Below are 22,227 nucleotides of genomic sequence, written 5' to 3'. Positions count from 1 at the left end.
ACAGTACTTGTATTAGGTGAACTGAAAAATACTATTTCTTTTAGTTTTTACAATGCAAATATTTGTAATAAAAAAAAATAGAGAACACTGTAAACATCCAAAAATATTTAAATAAATGGTATTCATTATTGTTTAGCAGTGCGATTAATATTTTTTAATCGATTGACAGCCCTAATGTAAATCAAGCTACCCTAGTCTGGGCTGCTCTTTTCTCTGCAGCTCACAGAGGCAGTGATTTTATATTTACTTTCAGATCACTGATAAAAGCATTGAATAACATTGGGCCTAATACTCATGCCTGCTGAACTCCACAAGAAACATCCCCATTTGATGTGGATTCCACATAGATAATTATTTGATAAGTCAGTTAGCCAGTTCTTAATCCATTTAATGCATGCTTTACTGATACTTTACAGTGCCAATTTTCTATCCAGAATACCTTGCAACACTCAAACACTTTAAAAAAAGTCGATTACATTTATAGAATTTCCTTTATCAACCAAACTTGTAACCTCAAAGAATAAAATGAGGATTGTTTGGCAAAACCTATTTTCCATAGAAACATGCTGACTGGCATTAATTATATTCCTATCAACAGAGTAGTCCTACTGAACTCACCGGTACTACTCACATGCGATGAACTCACAAGTATTGAAAGGACTGGGGCCTATGTCTGTAATCCTTAATGCTTTAACACAAAAATTACCTTGTGCTTTTCTGTGTCAGCTTCTTTTTCTGGGGCACTTTCTTCTGTCTTTAATTTCTTTGATATTTTCTTTAAACCTGATCACACAACAAATAAATGAGTATTAATTCATAAGTATGCAGGAGACTAATTCTTATATCTACAGTATCTGAAAGTGTGTCTCAGTCAGCTGAAATTGATATTCAATTTTCAATAAAAGAAAAGCTTGAAAAAATAAGAAATCAGCTATGGTTAAGATCTAGCAAGGATTTTTACAGGGAACAATATTCACTCAGTCTACTGAGTGGGTATCAGCACAAACTGGCAGAAGTGATGGTAGGCAAAAAAAAAAAAAAAAGGATTATGCTATAACTTTCTTCCTTCTTGCAAAGAGCAGGTGTGAGAACCACTAGTGGGGCACAGTCAGTTACACAAAGCCACTCGCTGTTCAAATTTGACACACATTATAAATCCAAAGAGAAATGAGTTTATGCAGCTACACAAGTAACTGAATTCACACACATTCTCTAAAATGTTCGTTCCTTCCACTTAACTTCCAATATGGAATGGGACAATATAACAAATAGCTTAAAAAAGAAAAATAGTTTAAACTTATGTTTTCCTAATCTGTCCATCGACAGTATTGGCAGCTGAACTAGAGTATAGCCTTGTTGAAGTCAAGATAAAAGGCTATGTGGAAAAAAAAACAACCCAAGAAAATTGAATTTTTTCCCCAAATTTATAGACAAGCAGTAAAAGTTATGCATGAAAAATGAACATTTTGAAGGAAAGATTATCGCAGAACAAAAGGGGACCAAAATATTGTTGGACTAATTTAAGCTCATCTTAAATGATGTTACTCTGATGAAGTTTTCTTTACTCCTGTGCATACACTGATCCTTATACGAATAATGAATATTAATAGTAGGCAACAGAAGCCCACAATAACCAATTATTAAGGAGAATCCTATTTACAAATACTATGCAATCAAATTTCTCTCTCAAAAAAGATTCAAGACCTACAATGTTATGAAGTAGAAGGAGAAATGGAAAGCTGCCTGGACTAAATTGTGCTCTCTGACCTTTGATGAACCCATTTCCAGTAATACATTACAGTCCTTTGGGGGTATTCTTAAGGAACATATTTGGATCCATTCTGTTAAGCCGGATTTCCAGAACAGAGAGTCGAAATATAAACAGGCCAAAAAAAATTCTAGTTAAAGTTAATTTGCTAATTATGCTATGCAATGGGACACAATCTCTTGAAGAGCCCCTGAAATATTTTAAGTAATTTCCTTTTTTTAAAAAATTCTCTCAACTGATTCCAAACAGCTTGCAGAGCTTGGATGGGTTTCTTAGAAAGTTTTTGGGGAAAAAAACAAAACAAAAAACATACCACCACAAAATCCTGCCTGCCAATATGAAGAACAAAGATGTACAACATCAGTTGCTCATCAAATCCTAAACTATTAATTCAGTATCTTCAGGGAACCGTTCAGAGCAGAGCAAGTTCAAGCCCATCAGAGGGCCCCTATTCTGTAGGTGTTTGTTCTTCCTTCTCCACATATTATTCAATTCTATGTTGTACATACAGAATTGAACAAGTTTGAAACCTTCCCCAAACTGGCTACATAAGGGATGCAAGAACAAACAGACCTGTGGAGACTGAGAAGAGATAGGTACAAAGAGGCTAAGAAAAGACAATCATAGTTAGGGCCCTACTAAATTCACGGCCACGCAAAACATATAACGGACCGTGAAATCTGGTCTGCTCCCATGAAATCTGGTGTTAGGTGTGCTTTTACCCTATACTACACAGATTTCACGGGGGAGACCAGCATTTCTAAAATTGGGGTCCTGACCCAAAAGGGAGTTGCGGGGGGTGGGAGTCTCCAGGTTATTTTAGGGGGGTCGTGGTATTGCCACCCTTACTTCTGCGCTGCCTTCAGAGCTGGGTGGCTGGAGAGTGGCGGCAAGTTGGCTGGGTGCCCAGTTCTGAAAGCAGCGCCCCACTAGCAGCCAGAAGTAAGGATGGCATGGCATGGCATTGCCACCCTTACTTCTGCACTGCTGTCTGCAGAGCTGGGCACTGGGCCCACTACTCATAGTGGGTGGCAGGAGGGAACAGAGAGGAAGACCTCTCAGAAGCAAAGCAGACCCAAATTATTGTTGTTTATTTTTATTACGATACTACCTAAATGCTATAGAGGTCCAGGATCCCATTGTGCTAGGTACCGTACAAACACAGGTTCACTGACGTGGGGAGCTCCCAATGCTTACCAATGTCTCTGGGTACATGAGGCTCAGCTTGCTCACATTCACTTCTAATATTGTGTATGGAGGAGGAATAAGGAAAGTAAGTGCAGAACTAACTGCCTCCCTATGGAGGACTGATCCTAATTAGGACTATGTTCCTCCTCCCCTCCCACCCCCCACCTCGCAACTATAGGTTGTGCAGCCTGTCAGAACCAGCCTTGGTCTTGTAGTTTAGTGAAATTAAGACTATTTGGTTCCAAAATTGTCAGACCTTTTCTCTTTGCTGTTGACAATAAAATCATCACCACATGTAGCATTTAAATCAGGACTGCTTTCCTAAAAAATGTGTTTTTATTCAGCCACAACTTATTGACACAATAGTGTTCATTTATCCAGTAAGGAAGACTGATTCCACTCGCAGAACAGTAAGACTAGATTAATAGATTTTAAGACCAAAAGGAACTACTATATGTTCATCTAGTCTGACCTCCTGCCTAACACTTCACAGAACCTCAACCAATAATTTCTGCATCAAGCTTATAACTTCTGTTTGAGCTATTCGATCACTTTTAGAAAGATATCCAGCCTTGATTTAAAGCCTTCTAGTGCTGGAGAGTCCACCACATCACAAGGTAAATTATTCCAATGGCTAATTAAACTCACTATTAGTAACATATGCTGTATTTCTAGACTGAATTTGTCTAGCGTCAGCTTCCAAGCATTGTACCTCATCATGCCTTTTTCTATTATATTAAAAGAGCTGCTAACAATATTTTTGCCACGTACTTGTAGATTATGCCTCAATCTTCTCTTGAAGTGCTGTAAAATCCAAATGCTTACTCAGATTGTTTTGAAATTTGCTGTGCTCCTTTGCCGATCCTTACAGTCCAAGGGGTTCTCAAACTGTGGGTCGGGACTCCATTTTAATGGGGTCGCCAGGGCTGTCTTAGAATTGCTGGGGCCCAGGGCTAAAGCCAAAGCCTAAACCCTGGGGGTAGTGGGGTTCAGGTTACAGCCCTCTGCCTGGGGCTGAAGCCTTTTGGCTTTGGTCCCCTCCCCCTTGCCAGGGTGGTGGGGCTCGGGTGAGCTCAGGCTTCAGTCCCCCCCTCCAGGGGTCATGTAATTTTTATTGTCAAAAAGGGGTCACAGTGCAATGAAGTTTGCGAACCCCTGTTATAACTTAGAGAAACTCCAGGAATGTTTTACTAATGGCTGCATCAGACCCTTCCACATGTCTGCAAGATTGAACTCCATGAAAACACAATTTTTTTTGTACACATTGTATACAGATGTTTAAGGAGCTGCTCATCCTATTCCCTTGTCTAATTTGGAGGTCTGTAACAGATTCCCAACCAGTACCCCACAGTGGGATTTATCCGGTAGAACGTTGATCCATAACTATTCCAGGTCCTATACTTCTGAATTGACAATAAATCTAATGCAGACAATAGTTTCTTTGATGTAAAATGATAACCCTGTTCCTCGGCTGCCCACTCTCTTTTTCCTAAAATGGAGTAATATTAAAATCCCAGTCATGTGACTCAGCCCACCAGGTTTCAGTAATACTGATTATACCAAATTTTCTCTTCATAAATGAACATTTCTAATTCCTCCTGATTATTTTGCAGGCTTTTATCCTCTGTCACCCAGAAAACTGGAACCCTTTCTACTGAAATAGAGGTAGTCCAACCCAGACATCCTTTTCTCCCTATTGAAGATGACCCAATGTTTCACAAAACCCAAACCATCAACTATAGACCCTTTACCTAGCCAATAGTTTGCTTCTAACATTTTCTATTGGCTATCTTCTCAGTTGCGGGGCAAGACAGATCTCAGATCACCACCAATGCTTTCCTATCCTTCAGCTCCCTTGTAAGATCTTTGAAGCCTCTGGTGATCTGCCAAGAATCTTCTGAAGCAGCATGCAGTGTTATTGTAGCCATGTTGGTCCCAGGATATTAGAGAGACAAGGTGGTGAAGTAATATCTTTTACTGTTGGTGAGAAAGACAAGCTCTTGAGCATACAAAGAGCTCCTTTTCAGGTCACTGAACATTTTGGGTATGGTTGACATCCATCTTCACATGTATCCTGCAGAGGTCCCTGTGTTTTCCTCCAGTTTTGGAATTTCTGTCTTCCAAGAGATTCTCTGTAGCTGCTGCAGAAGTACCAGAATGCGACTGGATACCTCTCCCTATGTTGAATTTCTCCTGGTTCTCTTTCCTCTGGTGGTCAAAGACCATCTATCCTCTCCTGCTTCTCCTTCCTTGATTGGTCATAAACTACCAGTCCCTTGTCTCTGTTTTCCACTCTCTCTTGTTCCTTTGAAACAAAATTGTTATCTGGTTGGACCCGCAGTAGTGATAGCGGGTTGTCCAAGAACTCTCTCTCTGATACTACAGAATCAACAGCTGCCCTTCAAGACCACAAACCCGTGAGAAAAAGGGGCCTACTCTCTGTTGCAAACTCTTTCAAACTCCCAGTAACTTCTCCTGCTCACCTCAGGAATTCACTTTACAACTAGTTTATACATTTAGCCTTGGAGGTCAGCTCATCTCCTCACTCACAGAGAGGATTAAGACTTCAAACACTGGGCCTGACTTACGGCCAAAGAGCCCCAGACTACCAGCCCTCACAGAGACACAAACAGACTTCTCACCCTTCCTGTTCAGAGACTTGAAAGCCCAGCCACACAGCCCTAGCAGAGAGACAAACTAACATACAGACGAAAAGCATAATGAACCAAGCCCTTTATCTCCATGCACAGGATCCACAGCTGCTAATCAAAACCTTTTAGTCTCTCCCTGTTCCTTATACAATTATAACGATCTGTTCTGGACTTAAAACGCTATTAACTTACACAGTTAACAGTTTGCAATTAACTAGATCCTGGGGAAAGAATCAGAATACCAAATCTGATTTTTTACCTTTGGTCACTGATTCTAAGAAATCTGCTATAAAAAAAAGCATACTATTTTGAATTGCCATACCCAGCCATTATTTACTGTTACCCGGCTGTATTAATTGTGCCTGCTATGGAAAATTTTGGAATAAGAACAAGGCAACCACAGTGCTTCATATTTCTCTCATATTTACATGGTTTCCTGAAATCAAAGAGAACAACCATCAGCTAAATTGTCTCCTGAAATAACTTGTTCATGTATGATAAAAAACAGAATGCTATTAGTATAACACTAGAATTCTGATCCTCCTCCCCTTTCCATTTCATACAAAAGCCTCATGCAATATTATAGGCTATTCTACCATATTCATGTTAATTCCTTTTCCATACATTTCAGCTGACATGCAATCACTGTTTCATCTCCTTCTGCAAAAAAAATTTACTACTGAAAGAATAAAAATCAGACACTTAAGTATGTTAACATCCACAAAGATTTCAAAGTATTTTTGGCTTGCATAATAAACAAATTCATATCTGACTGAGTGATTTTTTCCATTTGCTTGAAGTTTCATAACATTAACTCTCCCTGTCCAACTCAAATTGCAGGATACACCTAATCCTAAATGAAGCATTTAAAATTTGGTGAGCATAATAAAAAAAAGTCAGATTCTAAACTTTTATTAAGATTTGACTATGAATTCAGGTACAATATTTAATGTTGCAAAATAGGATTTTCTCAACACCCTCAAAATATCTCCCATGTGTAGGGCTTCTCCAATTTTTGGAACCCTTCAGGCCAACTTGGGCCTTGTCTACACTACAGAGCCTTTGCCAGTATAGCTACCTCATCAGAGCCTCTAGTGGAGACGTAGCGTAAGCTGACAGGAGGGCTTTTGCCGGCATAGTTACACCACCTCCCCATATGACATTAGCTAAACCGACAGAAGCACTCTTCTGTCAGCATAGTTCTGTTTACCCCAGAGGTTTTCCCAAAATAATTATGCTGGCTGGAGTGAGATTTTTTCACACTCCTAGCCAACGTAGCTATGCTGGCAAAACTTTGTAGTATAGACTAAGGGCTGGTCTACATGGAAAACTAGCATCAGCATAGCTACATCTCTCAGGAGTGTGAAATATCTGTCACAATATGAATAGCTTCTTAGAGCCAGAACACTTACAGTTAATAATTTCAGTTGGCATAGCTACGTCTCTCAGGGGGAAAACACACACCTGAGATATGTAGATATGCTGACCTACCCCCTATTGTAGACAGTACTAGGTCAATGGAAAAATTCTCACGTCAACCTAGCTAAAGTGTCTTGGAGAGTTGGATTAACTATAGTGAGGAGAGAACGCCTCCTGTCACTGGAGTGAGCATCTGTACTGAAGCGCTACAGTGGCGAAGCTGTAGCCCTGCACCTATGCCACTGTGGAGTACTTTAAAACATGGCCAGCCTCAAATACAGCAAAACATTGCTAAATTGCATCCCCAAAAATTAGTTTCCACACAAATAGCAGCCTCACCCTACTTCTCAGCAAAGATTTAATACCAGAGCGCTAAAGTGATGTTTCCAATTAACAGAGCCGGGTGTATGTGGCTGCATAATAGATTTTAAAAGTACTAAATAACTGAGCTTCACAATCTAACTTTTCATTTTGAATACACCACTACCCAGATATAACGCAACCCGATATAACACGAATTCGGATATAACGCGGTAAAGCAGTGCTCCGGGGGTATTACACTTACGTCTACTTTAGCATTTTGGTGGGAATCTCCCACTACTGCACTACCACCAGAACATCTCCACCTGTGGTAGTAATGGAAAGAGTGCTAGTGGAGACTGAGCACAGACATTTTTACTACTGTTTTATTAGCTGTCCATGTGAGACAATATGGCGGTAATACTGTGACCTTAACGGATGCAATAATGTCTTCCTGAGTCTGCAGACACCTTAAAACAACACATATGAGAGAAGTATGAACTGGTCCCATTGGTCTCAATGGCATGTTAACGCTGAAGCCCAATGACAATAATTAAACTGTCATTAACTATTTCAATAGAAACATGTTCATGTTTGTCATTGTTGTATGATACTGGAGTGGGATGCAGAAGGGCAGGTAGTTGCCACAAAGAGTTGCCGGGCTGGGAAATACAAAGTTCAGGAGCTCTTTCCCCAAAAACTTGAAGTTCACCCTGCTCCTCCCTCTGATCAAAAAAGGAAGAAAAGAGATGCACTATCCTCAGTACCAAAAGTTAAAAATGCTTCTTTAGAGATCAGAAACCCTGAGCCTCCTCCCACTCTTCTTTTGGTGCCAAAAAGGCCCAATTGTCCCATATTCATATGTCCAACTTTCTCCAGACAGGTTCAATATTGTGCAATGGTGGGTCCCAGTCACTAGTTTGAATCTGAAAGTTCCTACTGTACTTGAGTGCCATATAACTTATCTTGTCAATCGCAGAAATTTATTACTGAAAAGATCTTTATTGCAAGTTGCACTGAAGCCTCAAAAACCCGTAACAATCTGAAAGTGGAATTACTAAATTGAGAGAATCAGAATTAGCCAAACATATTTTTTAAATTTTACCACAATTAAGACATTTATTCCCTTTTCAGAGAGACTGCAAAGGATTAATTTATGAAAAGAAACTTTAATATTCTTCTTTCCTATTCTGAAGCTTCACGATGTTGTTCTTTCCTATTCTGAAAGAAGAGATCACTATCAAGTTAAGAAGTCTACTCAGCCTTTATCTTTCCAAGAACACAAAACAAAAAAAACCCACTCCTCATTATGTAGTCAAAATATTAATTTTCATATGAAACCCCTAGGAAATACATACACTGAAGCTGGCTCTTTATTTTACTTTGATAAATTAAACTCAATCAAGTAATGCCAACATTCTTCCGAATTTTTTTTTGTCTATTAATATTAACCCGAGATGACCAATACTGAACTGCCATTTAACAACTTCCAATGGAAGAAAAGGAAAACTTCTAAAATACATTTTAAAGGATTGTCTACATGCACAGTTCAACTAGTTTTAAACACATGATTTTAATAGAGTTAGTTCCATGGGTACAAAAGCCTATATAAATATTTGTTTTAGTTTAAATCAGGTTTTTGTTTGTTTTAGCTCAGGATAAAAATCAATTATTTAAAAAAATATTTAAATAAAATTGTTTAAATTAAGTACATTATTTTTAGAAGAGAAACCTATTTAAAATTAAATCTGAAATTATGACAACCTATATTAAGACTTAAGTATTAGAGAAAAATCAAATCACTTAACTGGTGGAAGTCACTGGCTAAGCATCTAGAACCAGGGCTTGCTGAAGTGCTAAACTAGTTTTTGACAGCAGTAGCTTCTTCTGCAGGTGCAGACAGAATATTTTCATCATTTCACTTTATTTTTTTTCATTAGTTCAGTTCAATGATTATTTCATTCAAAATTTAAAAAAAATCAAATGGGAGTTGAAAAAGCAAGAATGCTTGTTTTCCTCTTCCAATCTATGAATAAAACCTAGGTATGAGAGAATGAGATCAACTAATTCTAAAATCTTGAAGAACATGGTGAACAAAAACACTAAGTTCAATACTTCCTTTGTTTAATAAATAATTTTTAAATACAAAAAGATGATGTTTTGATAATTTTTTCATATGTATCCAGCACTTTAAGGTAGTTTTATATAACTATTAATAATCATTTAAAATGCTGTTATTGTTCATTTTTAGATGAATTTCAACTTCCATCCAAATAGTTTGCACAAACCACGAGTAAAAAATTAATCTGGTATATAATAAATGCATCATTCACCATTTTCTAACATAATATAAAAAATAAAGACTCTGAAAAAAATGTATATTAAGCTACATAATTGCTGAAATATATTATGTATAGATATAACATACTCTTGGTTAGCAAAGAGAAGCACTATGTTTAGGGTAAATCTTATCTTTAGTTGCAAATCAACACGGTTTAATGGTTACCAAATTGTGAGAATCAACCTTTCTTTAGGCAAATAACTAAAAACTTCAACTGCAAAACAAGATTAAAATAAATTATTTAAATCAATCTACCCTAGTTTATCTTCAGTTGATTAGGAACAGGTCTAAGCTAAACTGAAATAAACTACTCAAACCAAAACAAGGTATTTATATCAATTTAACTAACATGATTAATTAAATCAGTTGAATTAATCTGATACAAGTGTGCATGTACACACGGCCCAAGACTCACAATTGTTAAGATGTGCGTGTGAGTCTCTCATGGGTCTTTGTTTAAGAGTCCTTACGTCTGCATTTTCCTAACTTTTGCAAGCCAGCTCCCTTGTCCCCTTTCAGGACAACGAAACTACCGTATTTTCCGGCGTATAAGACGACTGGGCGTATAAGACGACCCCCAACTTTTCCAGTTAAAATATAGAGTTTGGGATATACTCGCCGTATAAGACTACCCCTCTTCCAACGCACACCAAAAAAAAAAAATTAAAAAAACATCCGATTTGATTTCAATATGGTAATTTTAATTCAAATGCTTATGACATACAGGTACTTAGCAGGAAAACTGTCACTTATAAACATAAGGCTGTTTGTCATCAAACATGTAAACATAAAACAGTGCAAGTGGATTAAACTTTTCCTAATTCACTCTAAAGCTGAAAGGAAGGATAAGACAATAAATCCATGGGAGCTGCCATGCTGTTTGTTTTCTAAGCTGTCAACCAAACTGGAACTGATGATGATAGGAGGAAGATAACAAACAAGAGAGAGAGAGCAAGTGCCGGGCAAGTCCCTGGCGAGTTAGCAATGCCCATCATAACTGCAAGCTACGGTATTTTTACAGGTTTTGCTGGCGTGACAGTTTCCCTTTAAAAGCCTTCAAAATCCTCCTGTTCGTCATCTGATATCATAAGTACATCAATGACATCTTGTGATACATTTGTAAGGCAGTCATCGTATGGATCGAATTCCGTATCAGATGGTGTGGTCTCAGCTTCGGCTTCCTCTTCATCTTGCCACAAGTAGTCGTCCTCCATACCATCTAATGAATTTGATATGCCACACTTCTTGAAAGACTTGATTACTGTTTCTGCATCAATATCATTCCAGGCTTTTATGACAAACTTGCACAAAACATCCAACTGTGGAGCACGCATGTTTCCTCCTTTTGTGAATGACTTTTCGCCGCTAACCATCCATTCATTCCACTGTTCTTGAATGCGATCTTTAAATAGCTTGTTTAGGCACACATCCAGTGGCTGTACCAACGATGTCAATCCTGCAGGAATAACTGCCGCATCTGTGTTTAGTCTTGCAAGCATTTGCTTGGTGCTGGGAGTTAAATGAGCCCTGAACATATCCCACACCAGTAGACTACATTTTTGAATAAGTCCACCTGGTCGCCTGCTCCATACATTATCAAGCCATAGCTTTACCCCTTCTTCATCCATCCAGCCTTTTTCATTCACATGTACAAAACAACCAACAGGGAACTTGAATTTCGGCATTGTTTTTCTTTTAAAAATAATCATTGGTCTCAGTTTGGCGCCATCAGCTGTGCATCCTAGTACCACTGTAAAACTGGACTTCTCATGTCCTCTTGTTTTAATTAAAATTGTTTTTTCACCTTTTTGATGGACAGTTTTATTTCCAACCATATCAAAATTCATTGGAGTTTCATCCATATTTCCAATACTACTTAACGCATAGCCATGTTTAGTGCGCTGTTGTATTACGTATCGATGGAAACTATTTACTTTGCTATCAAGATCTGCAGGTAATTTTGGGGCAATTTTCATCTTTTGCCTCAGTACCATATTATGCCTTCCCATGAATCTAGTACACCAGGATACAGTGGCCTTAAATCTGTTGCTGTGATCTGGGTTAGATTTGACCCACTGAAGTGCAAACAAATGTATTTTATTTCGTGTCACTACATAACCGTTTTGGCGATGCTCATTCACCATGTCTGCTACATGTTTTTCGAGTTCTGGCCAATGTGGAGTGCCTCTTCTTAATGCACACTTACCCCTTGGCATACTCTTTAATGCTTTTTCATTTGCTTTCCAGTCCCGAACCATCTTTTCTGTTACTCCATATTGTCTTGCAGCAGCGCAGTTATTATGTTCCATGGCAAAGTTTACAACTTTAAGTTTGAAACTGGCTTCATATTTCTTTCTTCTTGCTGGTGGAGCCATGATGGGGTTTTGACTGTTGGACATTTGTATACTGTACTGTATGTACTGGTGCTATACTGTATGAACAGGTACAGATACTGGTGCTGTACTGTATGTGGTACCCAGTATACAACAACCAGCCAATCACGGCAAGCGATGTACCTTACCGGCGATTGGCTGGTTGTTGTATACAAAGCCTGCTTGGATTGGTCAGCTCTCCCTGCCTGCCCAGCCCTCCCTGTCTCCAAGACTATCAGAGCGGTAGCGCAAACACGCCTCTTTCACCCGTCTGGCCCGCCCTTGTATCCTATTACCTCCTTCTCTGCCTCTCAGATCTCGCACATGCGCGCCTGCGCCGCTTCACTGCAGTCCTCAGGAGCGAGATCTGAGAGGCAGAGAAGGAGGTACGGTAATAGGATACAAGGGCAGGCCAGACGGGTGAAAGAGGAGTGTTTTTCTGGGCACAGCGCCGCTCTCTCTCTTTTTTCCATACCCCGGGCGTCCCAGACGCCTGCAGCTTGCTCCGCCCTTCACTTACACCTTCCCGGTGAGGCGCCCCCTCACCTCGTCATCGGGCGGGGATGCAGCCGCGGCCGTTTTTGAGCTCCCCCCACCATATGCGGCGACCGCAGATTCTCCAGTCCGGCTCGGAAGTTTCAGCACCCGCCCTATAAGACGACACCCGGCGTATAAGACGACCCCCGACTTTTGAGAAGATTTTCCTGGGTTAAAAAGTAGTCTTATACGCCAGAAAATACAGTAACTGCATGCTTTCCCTCCCCACCTTGGAAACCCACCTGCAGAAGATGGCACCATGCATCTGAAGAAGTGGGTTTTTTACCCACGAAAGCTTATGCCCAAATAAATCTGTTAGTCTTTAAGGTGCCACGGCTACCCCCCTGATACTTATTACCCTGAAGCTTTGTAGAATCAGCAGACGACAGAATAGTAAGAAGCAGTTTGGGATTCTCAGCACCTTAGGAGCCCAGTTTATACCAGGCTGGCATTTGCATCCAGAAGGTAATCTATATCAACACAAGCAGTTCTGACCTCAGTGCAATTATTCAACTTTGCTTGCAGTGACTATCTGAGGATTGTCTGTGCCAACGCCTCTTCCAGTAGCATCAATTACTCCACCTCTTCAAAATGCACCTCGCAATCACTTATGTAAAATCAAGGAGGTGAACCTGGAAGCATCCATGATTATTATTTGTATTCCAAAGAAAAGGCTGGGTATATTTGGGCACAAATATAGATTTACCTATAAGAGACAGAACGATTTGCTCTGGAGAATCCCAGTTTTTGCAAAATCTGGCTAGGACATCTGGGTTGGGTTTGGCCCCACCCAAGAATTCTCTAAGACCAAGAATAATTGGTACCTCGTCCAAGTTTTGCTCCCATGAATGTGACCTTGCATACCACTTATAAGGAAATGACAGAGATACAGAAGTCCAGTCACACTCCAATCTCAAGCAGTAGAGAAAAATACATATTTTGCCAAGGACTCTGATGGCTACATATTCCACTTCCTATAAGTTTGCTGATTAAGGGGAAACAGCTACTTGAACTTTGTTGTTGGCAGTTATTTGCAAGAAGGGTTTATTCAGCTTCAAAGGCTGCGTTGAATGTTGTGGAGTACCCATGACTCCATCAGAAGTCAAACAAGGTTCACTCCCGTAAGGCTCTCTGCCAAGACCTACCCTAAGAGATGGCAACCATCACACAGGAGAGAGTTGACCGGGACGGCCATCAAAAGGATGCAGGCTTCTTTTGTGCAGCATGGTGCAGAAAGCTGCTGCCCCAGAAATTGCACTTTATTACCTCATACCATCACAGCCCATTTCTGCTTAGCTTTTGCCCTTGTAGAGTCCCTATTTGGATTCAGAATCCCCATTTCTGAGATCAGGGTGGCCCAAAATCTGCTGCCTCAGTAGTTTCTTCTTGGTATCTCATGTCTGAATTAGCCAAATGTTGACAGTTTTTGTTTTTGAGGTCACATTCTTTGAGGCTTTGTCAATGTACTTATTTTTATTATATGAAAGAATATAATATAAAAGTAATATAATATAATATATAATTAATATAAAAGTTGCATTTTTACAATACTGAGCATTGGTCTTTTTACACTGCCTATGCTTTTGGTTATAAGACATAGCCTTATTCACCTTTGAGCTATTTAAGGTGGGAAAATTCTGTAAGAATTACCTTCAAAGAACCAGAATTGAGAAATTCTCCTAGGAGTCATTCATTCAGTCAACTCCCTGCAGAATCTGGGAGCACAGAGGTCCATATGTAAAGTGATGTGCTGTTGTCTTTCAAGTGCAGTGTATGTATATTTTTGTCAATTATAAGGGGGAAGGCTTATCACTGACCCACTTTAGTGAGCTATTGTTTTTTGTGCAACAGGAGAACTGGATAGGAAACACTAAGGCTGGAGTATTTGCAGTTCAGGGCACACAACCAATGGGGTGCCTTTTGTACAGCTATCAGAAAGGCTAAAAAGCACTGTCGTAGGAGAGTTTCCTATCTGTTTCATACTGGCTGCCTGAGTCCCAAGAATGAGAATCCGTTAAAAAGAATTACAGATCAGTTATTTTCCATTTTGCTACTTGTGGCCACATACAATCTTGGGTTTCCTTATCACAGGGAAATGACGTTTATATATGTTCCTATAAGTAGCGTGATATAGAAGCTTGTGTAAACCATGTGCAAAATCTAGGTCAGACCTGTTTATTTTCTAAATACCACCTTCCCAAGAACATTATTCAAGAGCAATTCCTGATGCCCACATAAGCATAGTAACAACACACGTTTGGACTAAATAAAAAAAAAAAAAACACAGAAAATGTGCTACATATTTAATATTAGATCATCACTGAGATTTTCAAAGCCTGCATGGTTTGCAATTTCGCAGTTGTTTGCCATGTCTGATTAAAGCATGGAACTCTAGTGTGTGTGTAACATCTACAAAAAAGTGGTATTTTGTACAGATTATGAAGTTTAAAAATATTGCAACAAAGATAAAGAAACAATGTGACTGATTTATGCATAAAATAAAAGCCTTACGCCATTAGTCTGTTCGCAGGAAATCACTCTACACTGGTATAAACATTTACCAACAACCTAATGGATAGCAGATGGCTTGCTATCCTATTAATCCAATACACACCTGGGTTTTTTTCTGAAAGGCAACTTCCTGAAGCATACTACCTTTAAGTGACCACTGCAGTTATGTCATCAGCAAGGCACAATGAAAACCAACCTCAGAATTAAGAGAGGTGAAACATTTACAGCCTTCCTTCACCAATATTGGTGCACAGGGCAGAAACTCTTCCATCTGTTTCTGTCATTTGCTGCTGTTTCCACCTGGGGTCGGCAGTGTTCTCTCCTGAGCAGCCATTTTTACCGGAACGGTAGCCTGGTTCCATTCCCATAACCAATGGGGTTGGTTTTTTACAAGTCTAGATGGTTAGTGTGACAGACTGACAATATCCTGTAAAATCCTGGACAAACCTTATTAAGATAAACTTTATTGAATTAGTTTAAATCTTCCTGAATTAGGGTGAATACCTTTGGGATCCATCCATTGTATTAAAAATGCAAATGTGTATATGTTATTGGGGAATTGTATGCAACTCCTCCAAGAGGATAGGAATGCTAATGTAATTCCTCCAATTATTAGCACATTGAAGCCACTCTCTACAAAGGTATGCACATACTAGTTCAAACTGGATGCTCCAGGGCCACGACCAACAAAGGATTTTTGGATAAACCTCTGTTTTAAACAGCCTCAGGGCCTTCTTCCTGGTCCAGCAAATGCATAAGTCCCCATGTCCACTGAGGGCCTTAATCCTTAGGGAAGAGCTATAATGACTGGGCCTATAAAGGCCCATAAGACTGTGTGCTTGCTTTGAGCTGAAGCTGTGATGAACTGGAACCACAAGGAAACTCCTTGGGTGGGGTATTGAAGGACTGCTCCTGCCAGAGTCCATGTTAGGTTTTGGGTGATCTCTGGTATGCTTATTAGCATGCATAGGTTCTTTTATTGTTTTCAATATGTGCTCTCTAGTGCATTTACCTTAAGAATAAAACAGGTTTGCATAAAAAGAGCTGCGTGGTATTTATGACTTGGGCAGTCATAGTGTTAACCATCTCTGAAGAGAAAGCAAGCAGGTGACAGCAAACAAGAAGTCTGTCTCTGCCAGGAGCAACATGGTGAAGGCAGGGGGAAACTGTGCAGCCTGGAAATACTCCAGTTAGAAGGGAGGGAGACCTGGGTCTCCACCCAGGAAAGGCAATGTCTGCAGTGGTGAAAGCCAGAGAGTAGGTGCCCTGGTTGGACCACTGAGGGGAAATCCAGGTGCAGTTGCTCTCGCCCTCAACTGTGACAGTTATCCTTGCACTCAACCCTCCCCACTTTATCCAGGGTTGGGACCGGCAGCCACATCAAGGTGCAGCAGACAGAGTAAAGAGGGGGAACAGTTCACCCAAAATAAAGACACTTGAATCCCCACCAATTTTAACAATCATGCATGTTCTGAGGTCTTGAAACATTCTTGTTTTTTCAGTTCCCATTTCCCTCTAAAACCAAAAAAAACTGAAGGGTCCGATGACTGCCATAACTTCTGGCTCCTGGTCATCATTCACACCTTATGCACAGATGCACTCCCAGTTGGTGCCTAAAAACTTTCAGGGTATGAGCTCAAATTCAGTCGGGAAACGTACATAAAACTTGATATACTTAGCTCAATTATCCAAACCTCCAAGGGGGCCCACCAAAGTTGTTCAACCCTGTGATTCTGTTTATACATAGGGTAAAACTTCTTCGGCTTTCAAGGGCAACTAGGTTCTTTCTTCTTCCCATCGTACGTTTAGGGGACCAGCTGGTAGGTCTGGCGCCCACATAGCCACTTTCTGGCAATGACCAGTTGATGGTCACTGCTGAAAGTACTGGGAGAAATATCTTCCTGATATTCCACACAGTCCAGGCCAAGAGGCACATGCTATCACTAATTCCACACACAAACCCTGGCAACTGAGCCTTATTTTTATACTTCTCTATTTCTATAGCTTGTTATTTAAAGAAGAGTACATTAATTTAAACAAGTGAAAATTACTTTTATTAACCAACCTGTTTTCCCAAGTTCCTCAGCAAAGTATGGGTCATTCAAGTCAACGTCAGATGGAAATTCATCTTCATTCAATTCTTCTTTGGCAGTTGCCTATAACAAAAACCAGTGATTTTGCCATTTCCATTTAATATGCAACTAATAGAGAAGTTTCATCTAAATGAAACATAACTTCTGGTAGCTGCTACTAATTCACAACTTGAATGACATAGATCAGAAACATGCCATAAATTGTGAACTAAGGTGAACGTAAATAAACAATTTTAAATCTGTATATAACCACTGAACTATAAATCTTACTATGTACACAAAAAGCAGAATAATTTACACATTTGAAGAAGTCTTTTACGTCCATAGAATATAAACTGTATAAACATTCCAATTAAGTATAGGATCAGAAGAAAATTTCTGGTTCTCCGTATCCACACACAATATTTTTCAAGTTAATGATTCAATGAGATGAACAATGAGTAAAATCATTGCACCCAGAAGAGTGGACAGTATGCACAGCATGTTTATGAACTACCAAGGAGATAATATATCCTTTCTTCTCTACAAAAGACAGTTCTCAAACATCCAGGTTGAAGTCACTGCCAAAAAAAACACAGCTGCTCAATCACTCCTGCTTCACGATTGCCTGTATTCCACAAGCAAAAAATATAAACTTGGCATATAAAAAACAAGTTCACCGCACTTACTGGGAGATTCATAAAGTGTTCTGGTCCTATTTAAAATAGGAATAGTCAACTAACAAATGTCCTCCACAAAAACCTTCCTTAGGCAAAAGTGCGGGTAAATAGCTTTAGACTGTGCCCTGAAGTTTATCAAATGTGGGTTTAAACTTATAAGGGAAGCAAGTTCAATGAGGACCTTTTCCTTAGAACACCTAGCCTCCAGCACGTGAACCATTACCCTGTCGATTTTAGTCAGGGTAAATGAGAGTCTTACACTAGCAAGAGTTGCTGTAGCCTCTAGAAACACTATTTAACACAAGAAGCCAATTTGCTTTCAGAAGTTTTTAGCAGTTACTGATCAAATGTTATTTGTAACTTTGCTTAGAGCAGTGTTGCCCAAACTTGGGACGCCGCTTGTGTAGGGAAAGCCCCCGGCAGGCCGGGCCAGTTTGTTTACAGGTCCGCTCCCATTGGCCTGGAGCGGCGAACCGCAGCCAGTGGGAGCCGCGATCGGCCGGACCTGCGGACGCGGCAGGTAAACAAACCGGCCCGGCCCACCAGGGGCTTTCCCTACACAAGTGGCGTCCCAAGTTTGGGAAACACTGGCTTAGAGAATGGACAAATACATTAACAAAGTCACACAAGTTATTTTAATTAATCTGTTATCTCGATGTGATAGGGGTCTATCAGGCCTTCACTGCCTTCTGCTGGAGCATTAAACCCCTGACACCCCCTGCTTAAAGAACACTTACTTAGGCCGGGCTTCCTACAAGACATAGGGCTAGTCTACACTGGCAACGCTAAAGTGCTGCCACGGCAGCACTTTAATGTGCCTTGTATACTCGTGGCAGAGCACTGGGAGAGAGAGCTCTTCCAGTGGTCTAAACAAACCACCTCCACAAGGGGCTTGGCTCCCAGCGCTGGTGCACTGTCTACACTCGCGCTTTACAGCACTGAAACTTGCTGCGCTCAGAGGGATGTTTTTTCACACCCCTGAGCGAGAAAGTTGCAGCGCTGTAAATTGACAGTATAGACAAGCCCTTAGTCCTCCACAGGCCCAGAAGGGCCAAGAGGAGACACTGACCAACAGTGAGGCAGCAGGCCAGTTAAGAAGGCTTGCTTGCTTCTTCTGGGGTAAGTGCTGGATGCGATTAGGACAAAGGAGATGCTCCTCAGTGCTACTCCAGAACCCCAGGTCCAAGTAAGGGCCTTTGCTTAAAGCACTGCAACCAATCAGTTGCCTTTTCTATTTGTTTGCTTAAAGATACAGTCAGCCTACTTCTGACTTTGTTATTATTTAACTGTTTAAAGACTGACGCCAAGCATATGACATGGGCTACCCTGTTCCTGACAGGCTGACACACCTTGTAAACCAAGGCAGGGAGCATCAGCAGGGCCACCCTTGACCAGCAGGAGGCATTATGGGGAAACCACATTTGTGATACTGGGGCTGATTCAGGATGAAGACAGAAAATATAGGGAGGATTAGGCAGCATGTTTAAAAAAAAAAAAAAAGGCTCCCTAACCTTCATGTGTTACCACCACAGGAATCAATTCACAAATTCCTTTGGTAAATGAAAAGGCAAAAAAGAAGCAGGGTAGAAAGACCAGTAGTATGAAAGCAATTCCATTTTGTCATTCATACACAGAAATATCCCTCAAGTGTACACATCCAGTTGATCTCTGAGCAACTCTTCAGTGCCATTCAAAAGGTTTATGCTGCTAGAACTTTGGGAGACTGAATTTTGTGCATCCTAATCAGAAGCCTTATTATCCAATCATATTTTAGCAACAAATATGATAGCCACTTAAACATTCCAGAGTGTAACAAAACTCTAAGATCAAAAGGTAGTTTTCTTGGTAGGTGTACGTTTATTTTCCTTTAATCACACACATTTATAATGATATTTACTTTGGCTGCCAAAGACAGATGAAAATATGTGCAAGCCTGTTATGACTAGTACTACCCTGAACATCCTTCTAACTCTCTAGATTTTTAAGTTACTTGTAAACAGTCTCTCTAAATGAAGGCACACCACACTATCAGTCCCCAAAATCATTCTAAAAGCTGTAACTCCTTTGTATTTAATTCAAGGCAAAATAGGACGGTTATAGGTTTTAATTAAAAATGTGAGTGATCAGAGCATACTCACCTTTCTTTTCTTTTTCAGTTTTCTTTTCTCTTTCTTGTTTTCTAAAAATTGTTCCCATGGAGTTAGTTTATCCTTTCCTTCCAACTTGCTTTTAACCATCTCTTCAGCAGTTTCTTTCAGTCCTATGGCAAAATAAAAAACAAATGAACAGGCAAACTTATTTTGCTCACAAGTTATTTCATCCTCTTAAAAAAACCCTCCAGTATCTTCTCATCATCAAAGCCCTGATCCAAAGGGAAATATTTACTATCTTTTGATCCATGCAATTGCACAAATATCAACTGTCAAATCAAGGCAATGTATGGAGGGGAAAGGTCAGCTTGCTGTACAAATCCTCCCACTTCATGCTTAAAAAGCAAACCTCCTGGCACCTTAGTGGTAAGTTGTGCAGATGTCTAGAGAACGAGCGCGGCAATACCCAGTCCTCGGCACAGAGATTCCCTGGACTGCCTTCTCTCCCCTAACTCAGTCTACAAGTGTCACATTCTTAGAGCTACAGTAACCTGTGTCCTCCTTCTGAGGACTTCGAAGTGGTTCACTAATATTAATTAGTTTTCACAAAATTAATACGGATTTCGGAGAGGAAAAAGGAGGGAAACGAAGCACTGAAAGATTAAGTGATTTGCCCAACATTACAAGCGTTAAAACTGAGGTTAGAACCTAGGTCTATCTCCCAGTGCGGCCCATTTCACGGAATGCCTTCCAGTAGTATGCTTCATTAGGAAGCTCACAGGGATTTTAATATTTATATTTTCCCTTCAATTATTGTGCCTCTCCAGCAAAATACAGGAAACAAATTTAAAATTCCTCGGCATTTTAATTCTATGTCATCCTACAATTCTATAATGAAAAAAAGGTAAAATTTAAAATGTAGGGGGTTTCACATGAAGTGAGATGTTAAGAGAAAAGGGAAGTACATTTAAATGTAAATAAAGTTAAGGATTTCTGAGTGGTTAGCTCGTTAGGGAATACACAAGCTTGTGGGATTCATGTTCAGTTGTGTCCCCCAAGTTCAACTTTAAATTAAAAAGAATTACGTGTATGCATCCCATGCAGGAAAAACGTTATGATGTTTGGGTTTGTACTACAAACAATATAATCTGATGGATAGCAACAGAAGGAAAAATAGATATAGATATTACTATTTAGTTATCTTAAAATTGCTCTGAAATACTGGAATACGCATTGTGTATTAGTGACATCCTTTGATTTTACAAAAAACCCACTTTCTCTAAAAAAAGTCTAAGTTTTAAATTCACAAAACATTTTCTTAAACAAACACCTTGATGTCTGACTATTTGAAACTAGCTAAATATATTATCCTCTTATTTATTTAAGATTATCAATTACCGGAAGTACTTCTTAATATTTAGCTTCTCTATGAACTGAAAGATCAAAGGACATGGGTAATCTACCATCCCCTCCCTCTACATCCCTGGGGAGCTGTAATTATCAGACCATTAACTTAGATCTTCATCTCTCCAATGTCCTTTTGTCAGGTGTGTACTCTAGGAGAAATAACCAAGTTCGCATTTCCTGAGCTGTCAACAATTGGAAGAAGTTCGATATCAGGCTAAATGTTTTGTTGAAGGAAATTTCCTCTTCCCTTTCACAGCCAATGACAAGCTTCACGGGGCTCCCAGGAAAGCATGCAGCGCAGAAGTGTAATCTACTTGTTCAAAACCTTTCTAGTCATGAAAGGATTAAAAAGATTAAGCAATTAGACAGTCTTAAGTATGACTAACCCTTCCTAAAAACAAGTGCATAAACTTCTGAACTTTAAAAGAAACATTTAATTAAACACACATTCCTCAGCTACAAGCTATATATGTACTACCTTTTGCCATGGGCAGCTTTTAGACTAAACTGAATATTGCCATCTCCAGAGTTTTGCCCAAATGAATGACTAAATTGTATACATATTAAAATGTTCTTTTAACAGGTGTTTTTGTGTGTAAAGTTGCAACATCAAGCACTCTAAAGTTAAGAAATGCCAGAAAACTGAGGCTGCAATCTTAATTCAGCCCCTCTGTGTGTATGATTTGATATGCTCTTTAATTACATGAGCAGATACTATTTTTCCATCTGCTCTGAGGAGGAGTGAGGATTGTGTGATGAAGGAGACTTATCTTACTGCAGAAGTAACGGGACTAATGGGAAGTAACAAGCAGTGACCATCATCCAACCAAACACAGAAACAGGGTAATAAAATAGTGAACAAGTACTTAGACAGTCACTACAACTCAGAGA

The 22,227-nt window shown here is 39.7% G+C and overlaps 1 protein-coding gene across 2 annotated transcripts in view; it reads right to left on the bottom strand.

Annotated features, from left to right (window-relative positions):
• The window catches only part of ESF1 (ESF1 nucleolar pre-rRNA processing protein homolog), a 63,434-nt gene that overhangs the window by 5,354 nt on the left and 35,853 nt on the right, over window positions 1-22,227 (bottom strand). For both annotated transcript variants that reach the window (XM_008173612.4, XM_008173614.3), the window contains 3 exons: window positions 19,978-20,099; window positions 17,153-17,243; window positions 707-783 (listed from right to left, as the gene is read on the bottom strand). In XM_008173612.4, coding sequence (XP_008171834.2) covers window positions 707-783; window positions 17,153-17,243; window positions 19,978-20,099 — 290 coding nt within the window. The remainder of the gene's footprint in view (window positions 1-706; window positions 784-17,152; window positions 17,244-19,977; window positions 20,100-22,227) is intronic.

This window comes from Chrysemys picta, chromosome 3 (genome assembly GCF_011386835.1).
Source record: "Chrysemys picta bellii isolate R12L10 chromosome 3, ASM1138683v2, whole genome shotgun sequence".
In the NCBI taxonomy this organism is placed as follows: domain Eukaryota; kingdom Metazoa; phylum Chordata; order Testudines; family Emydidae; genus Chrysemys; species Chrysemys picta.
Note: the sequence above shows the minus strand (reverse complement) of the source record. Positions and strands in the feature narration are given on the sequence as shown.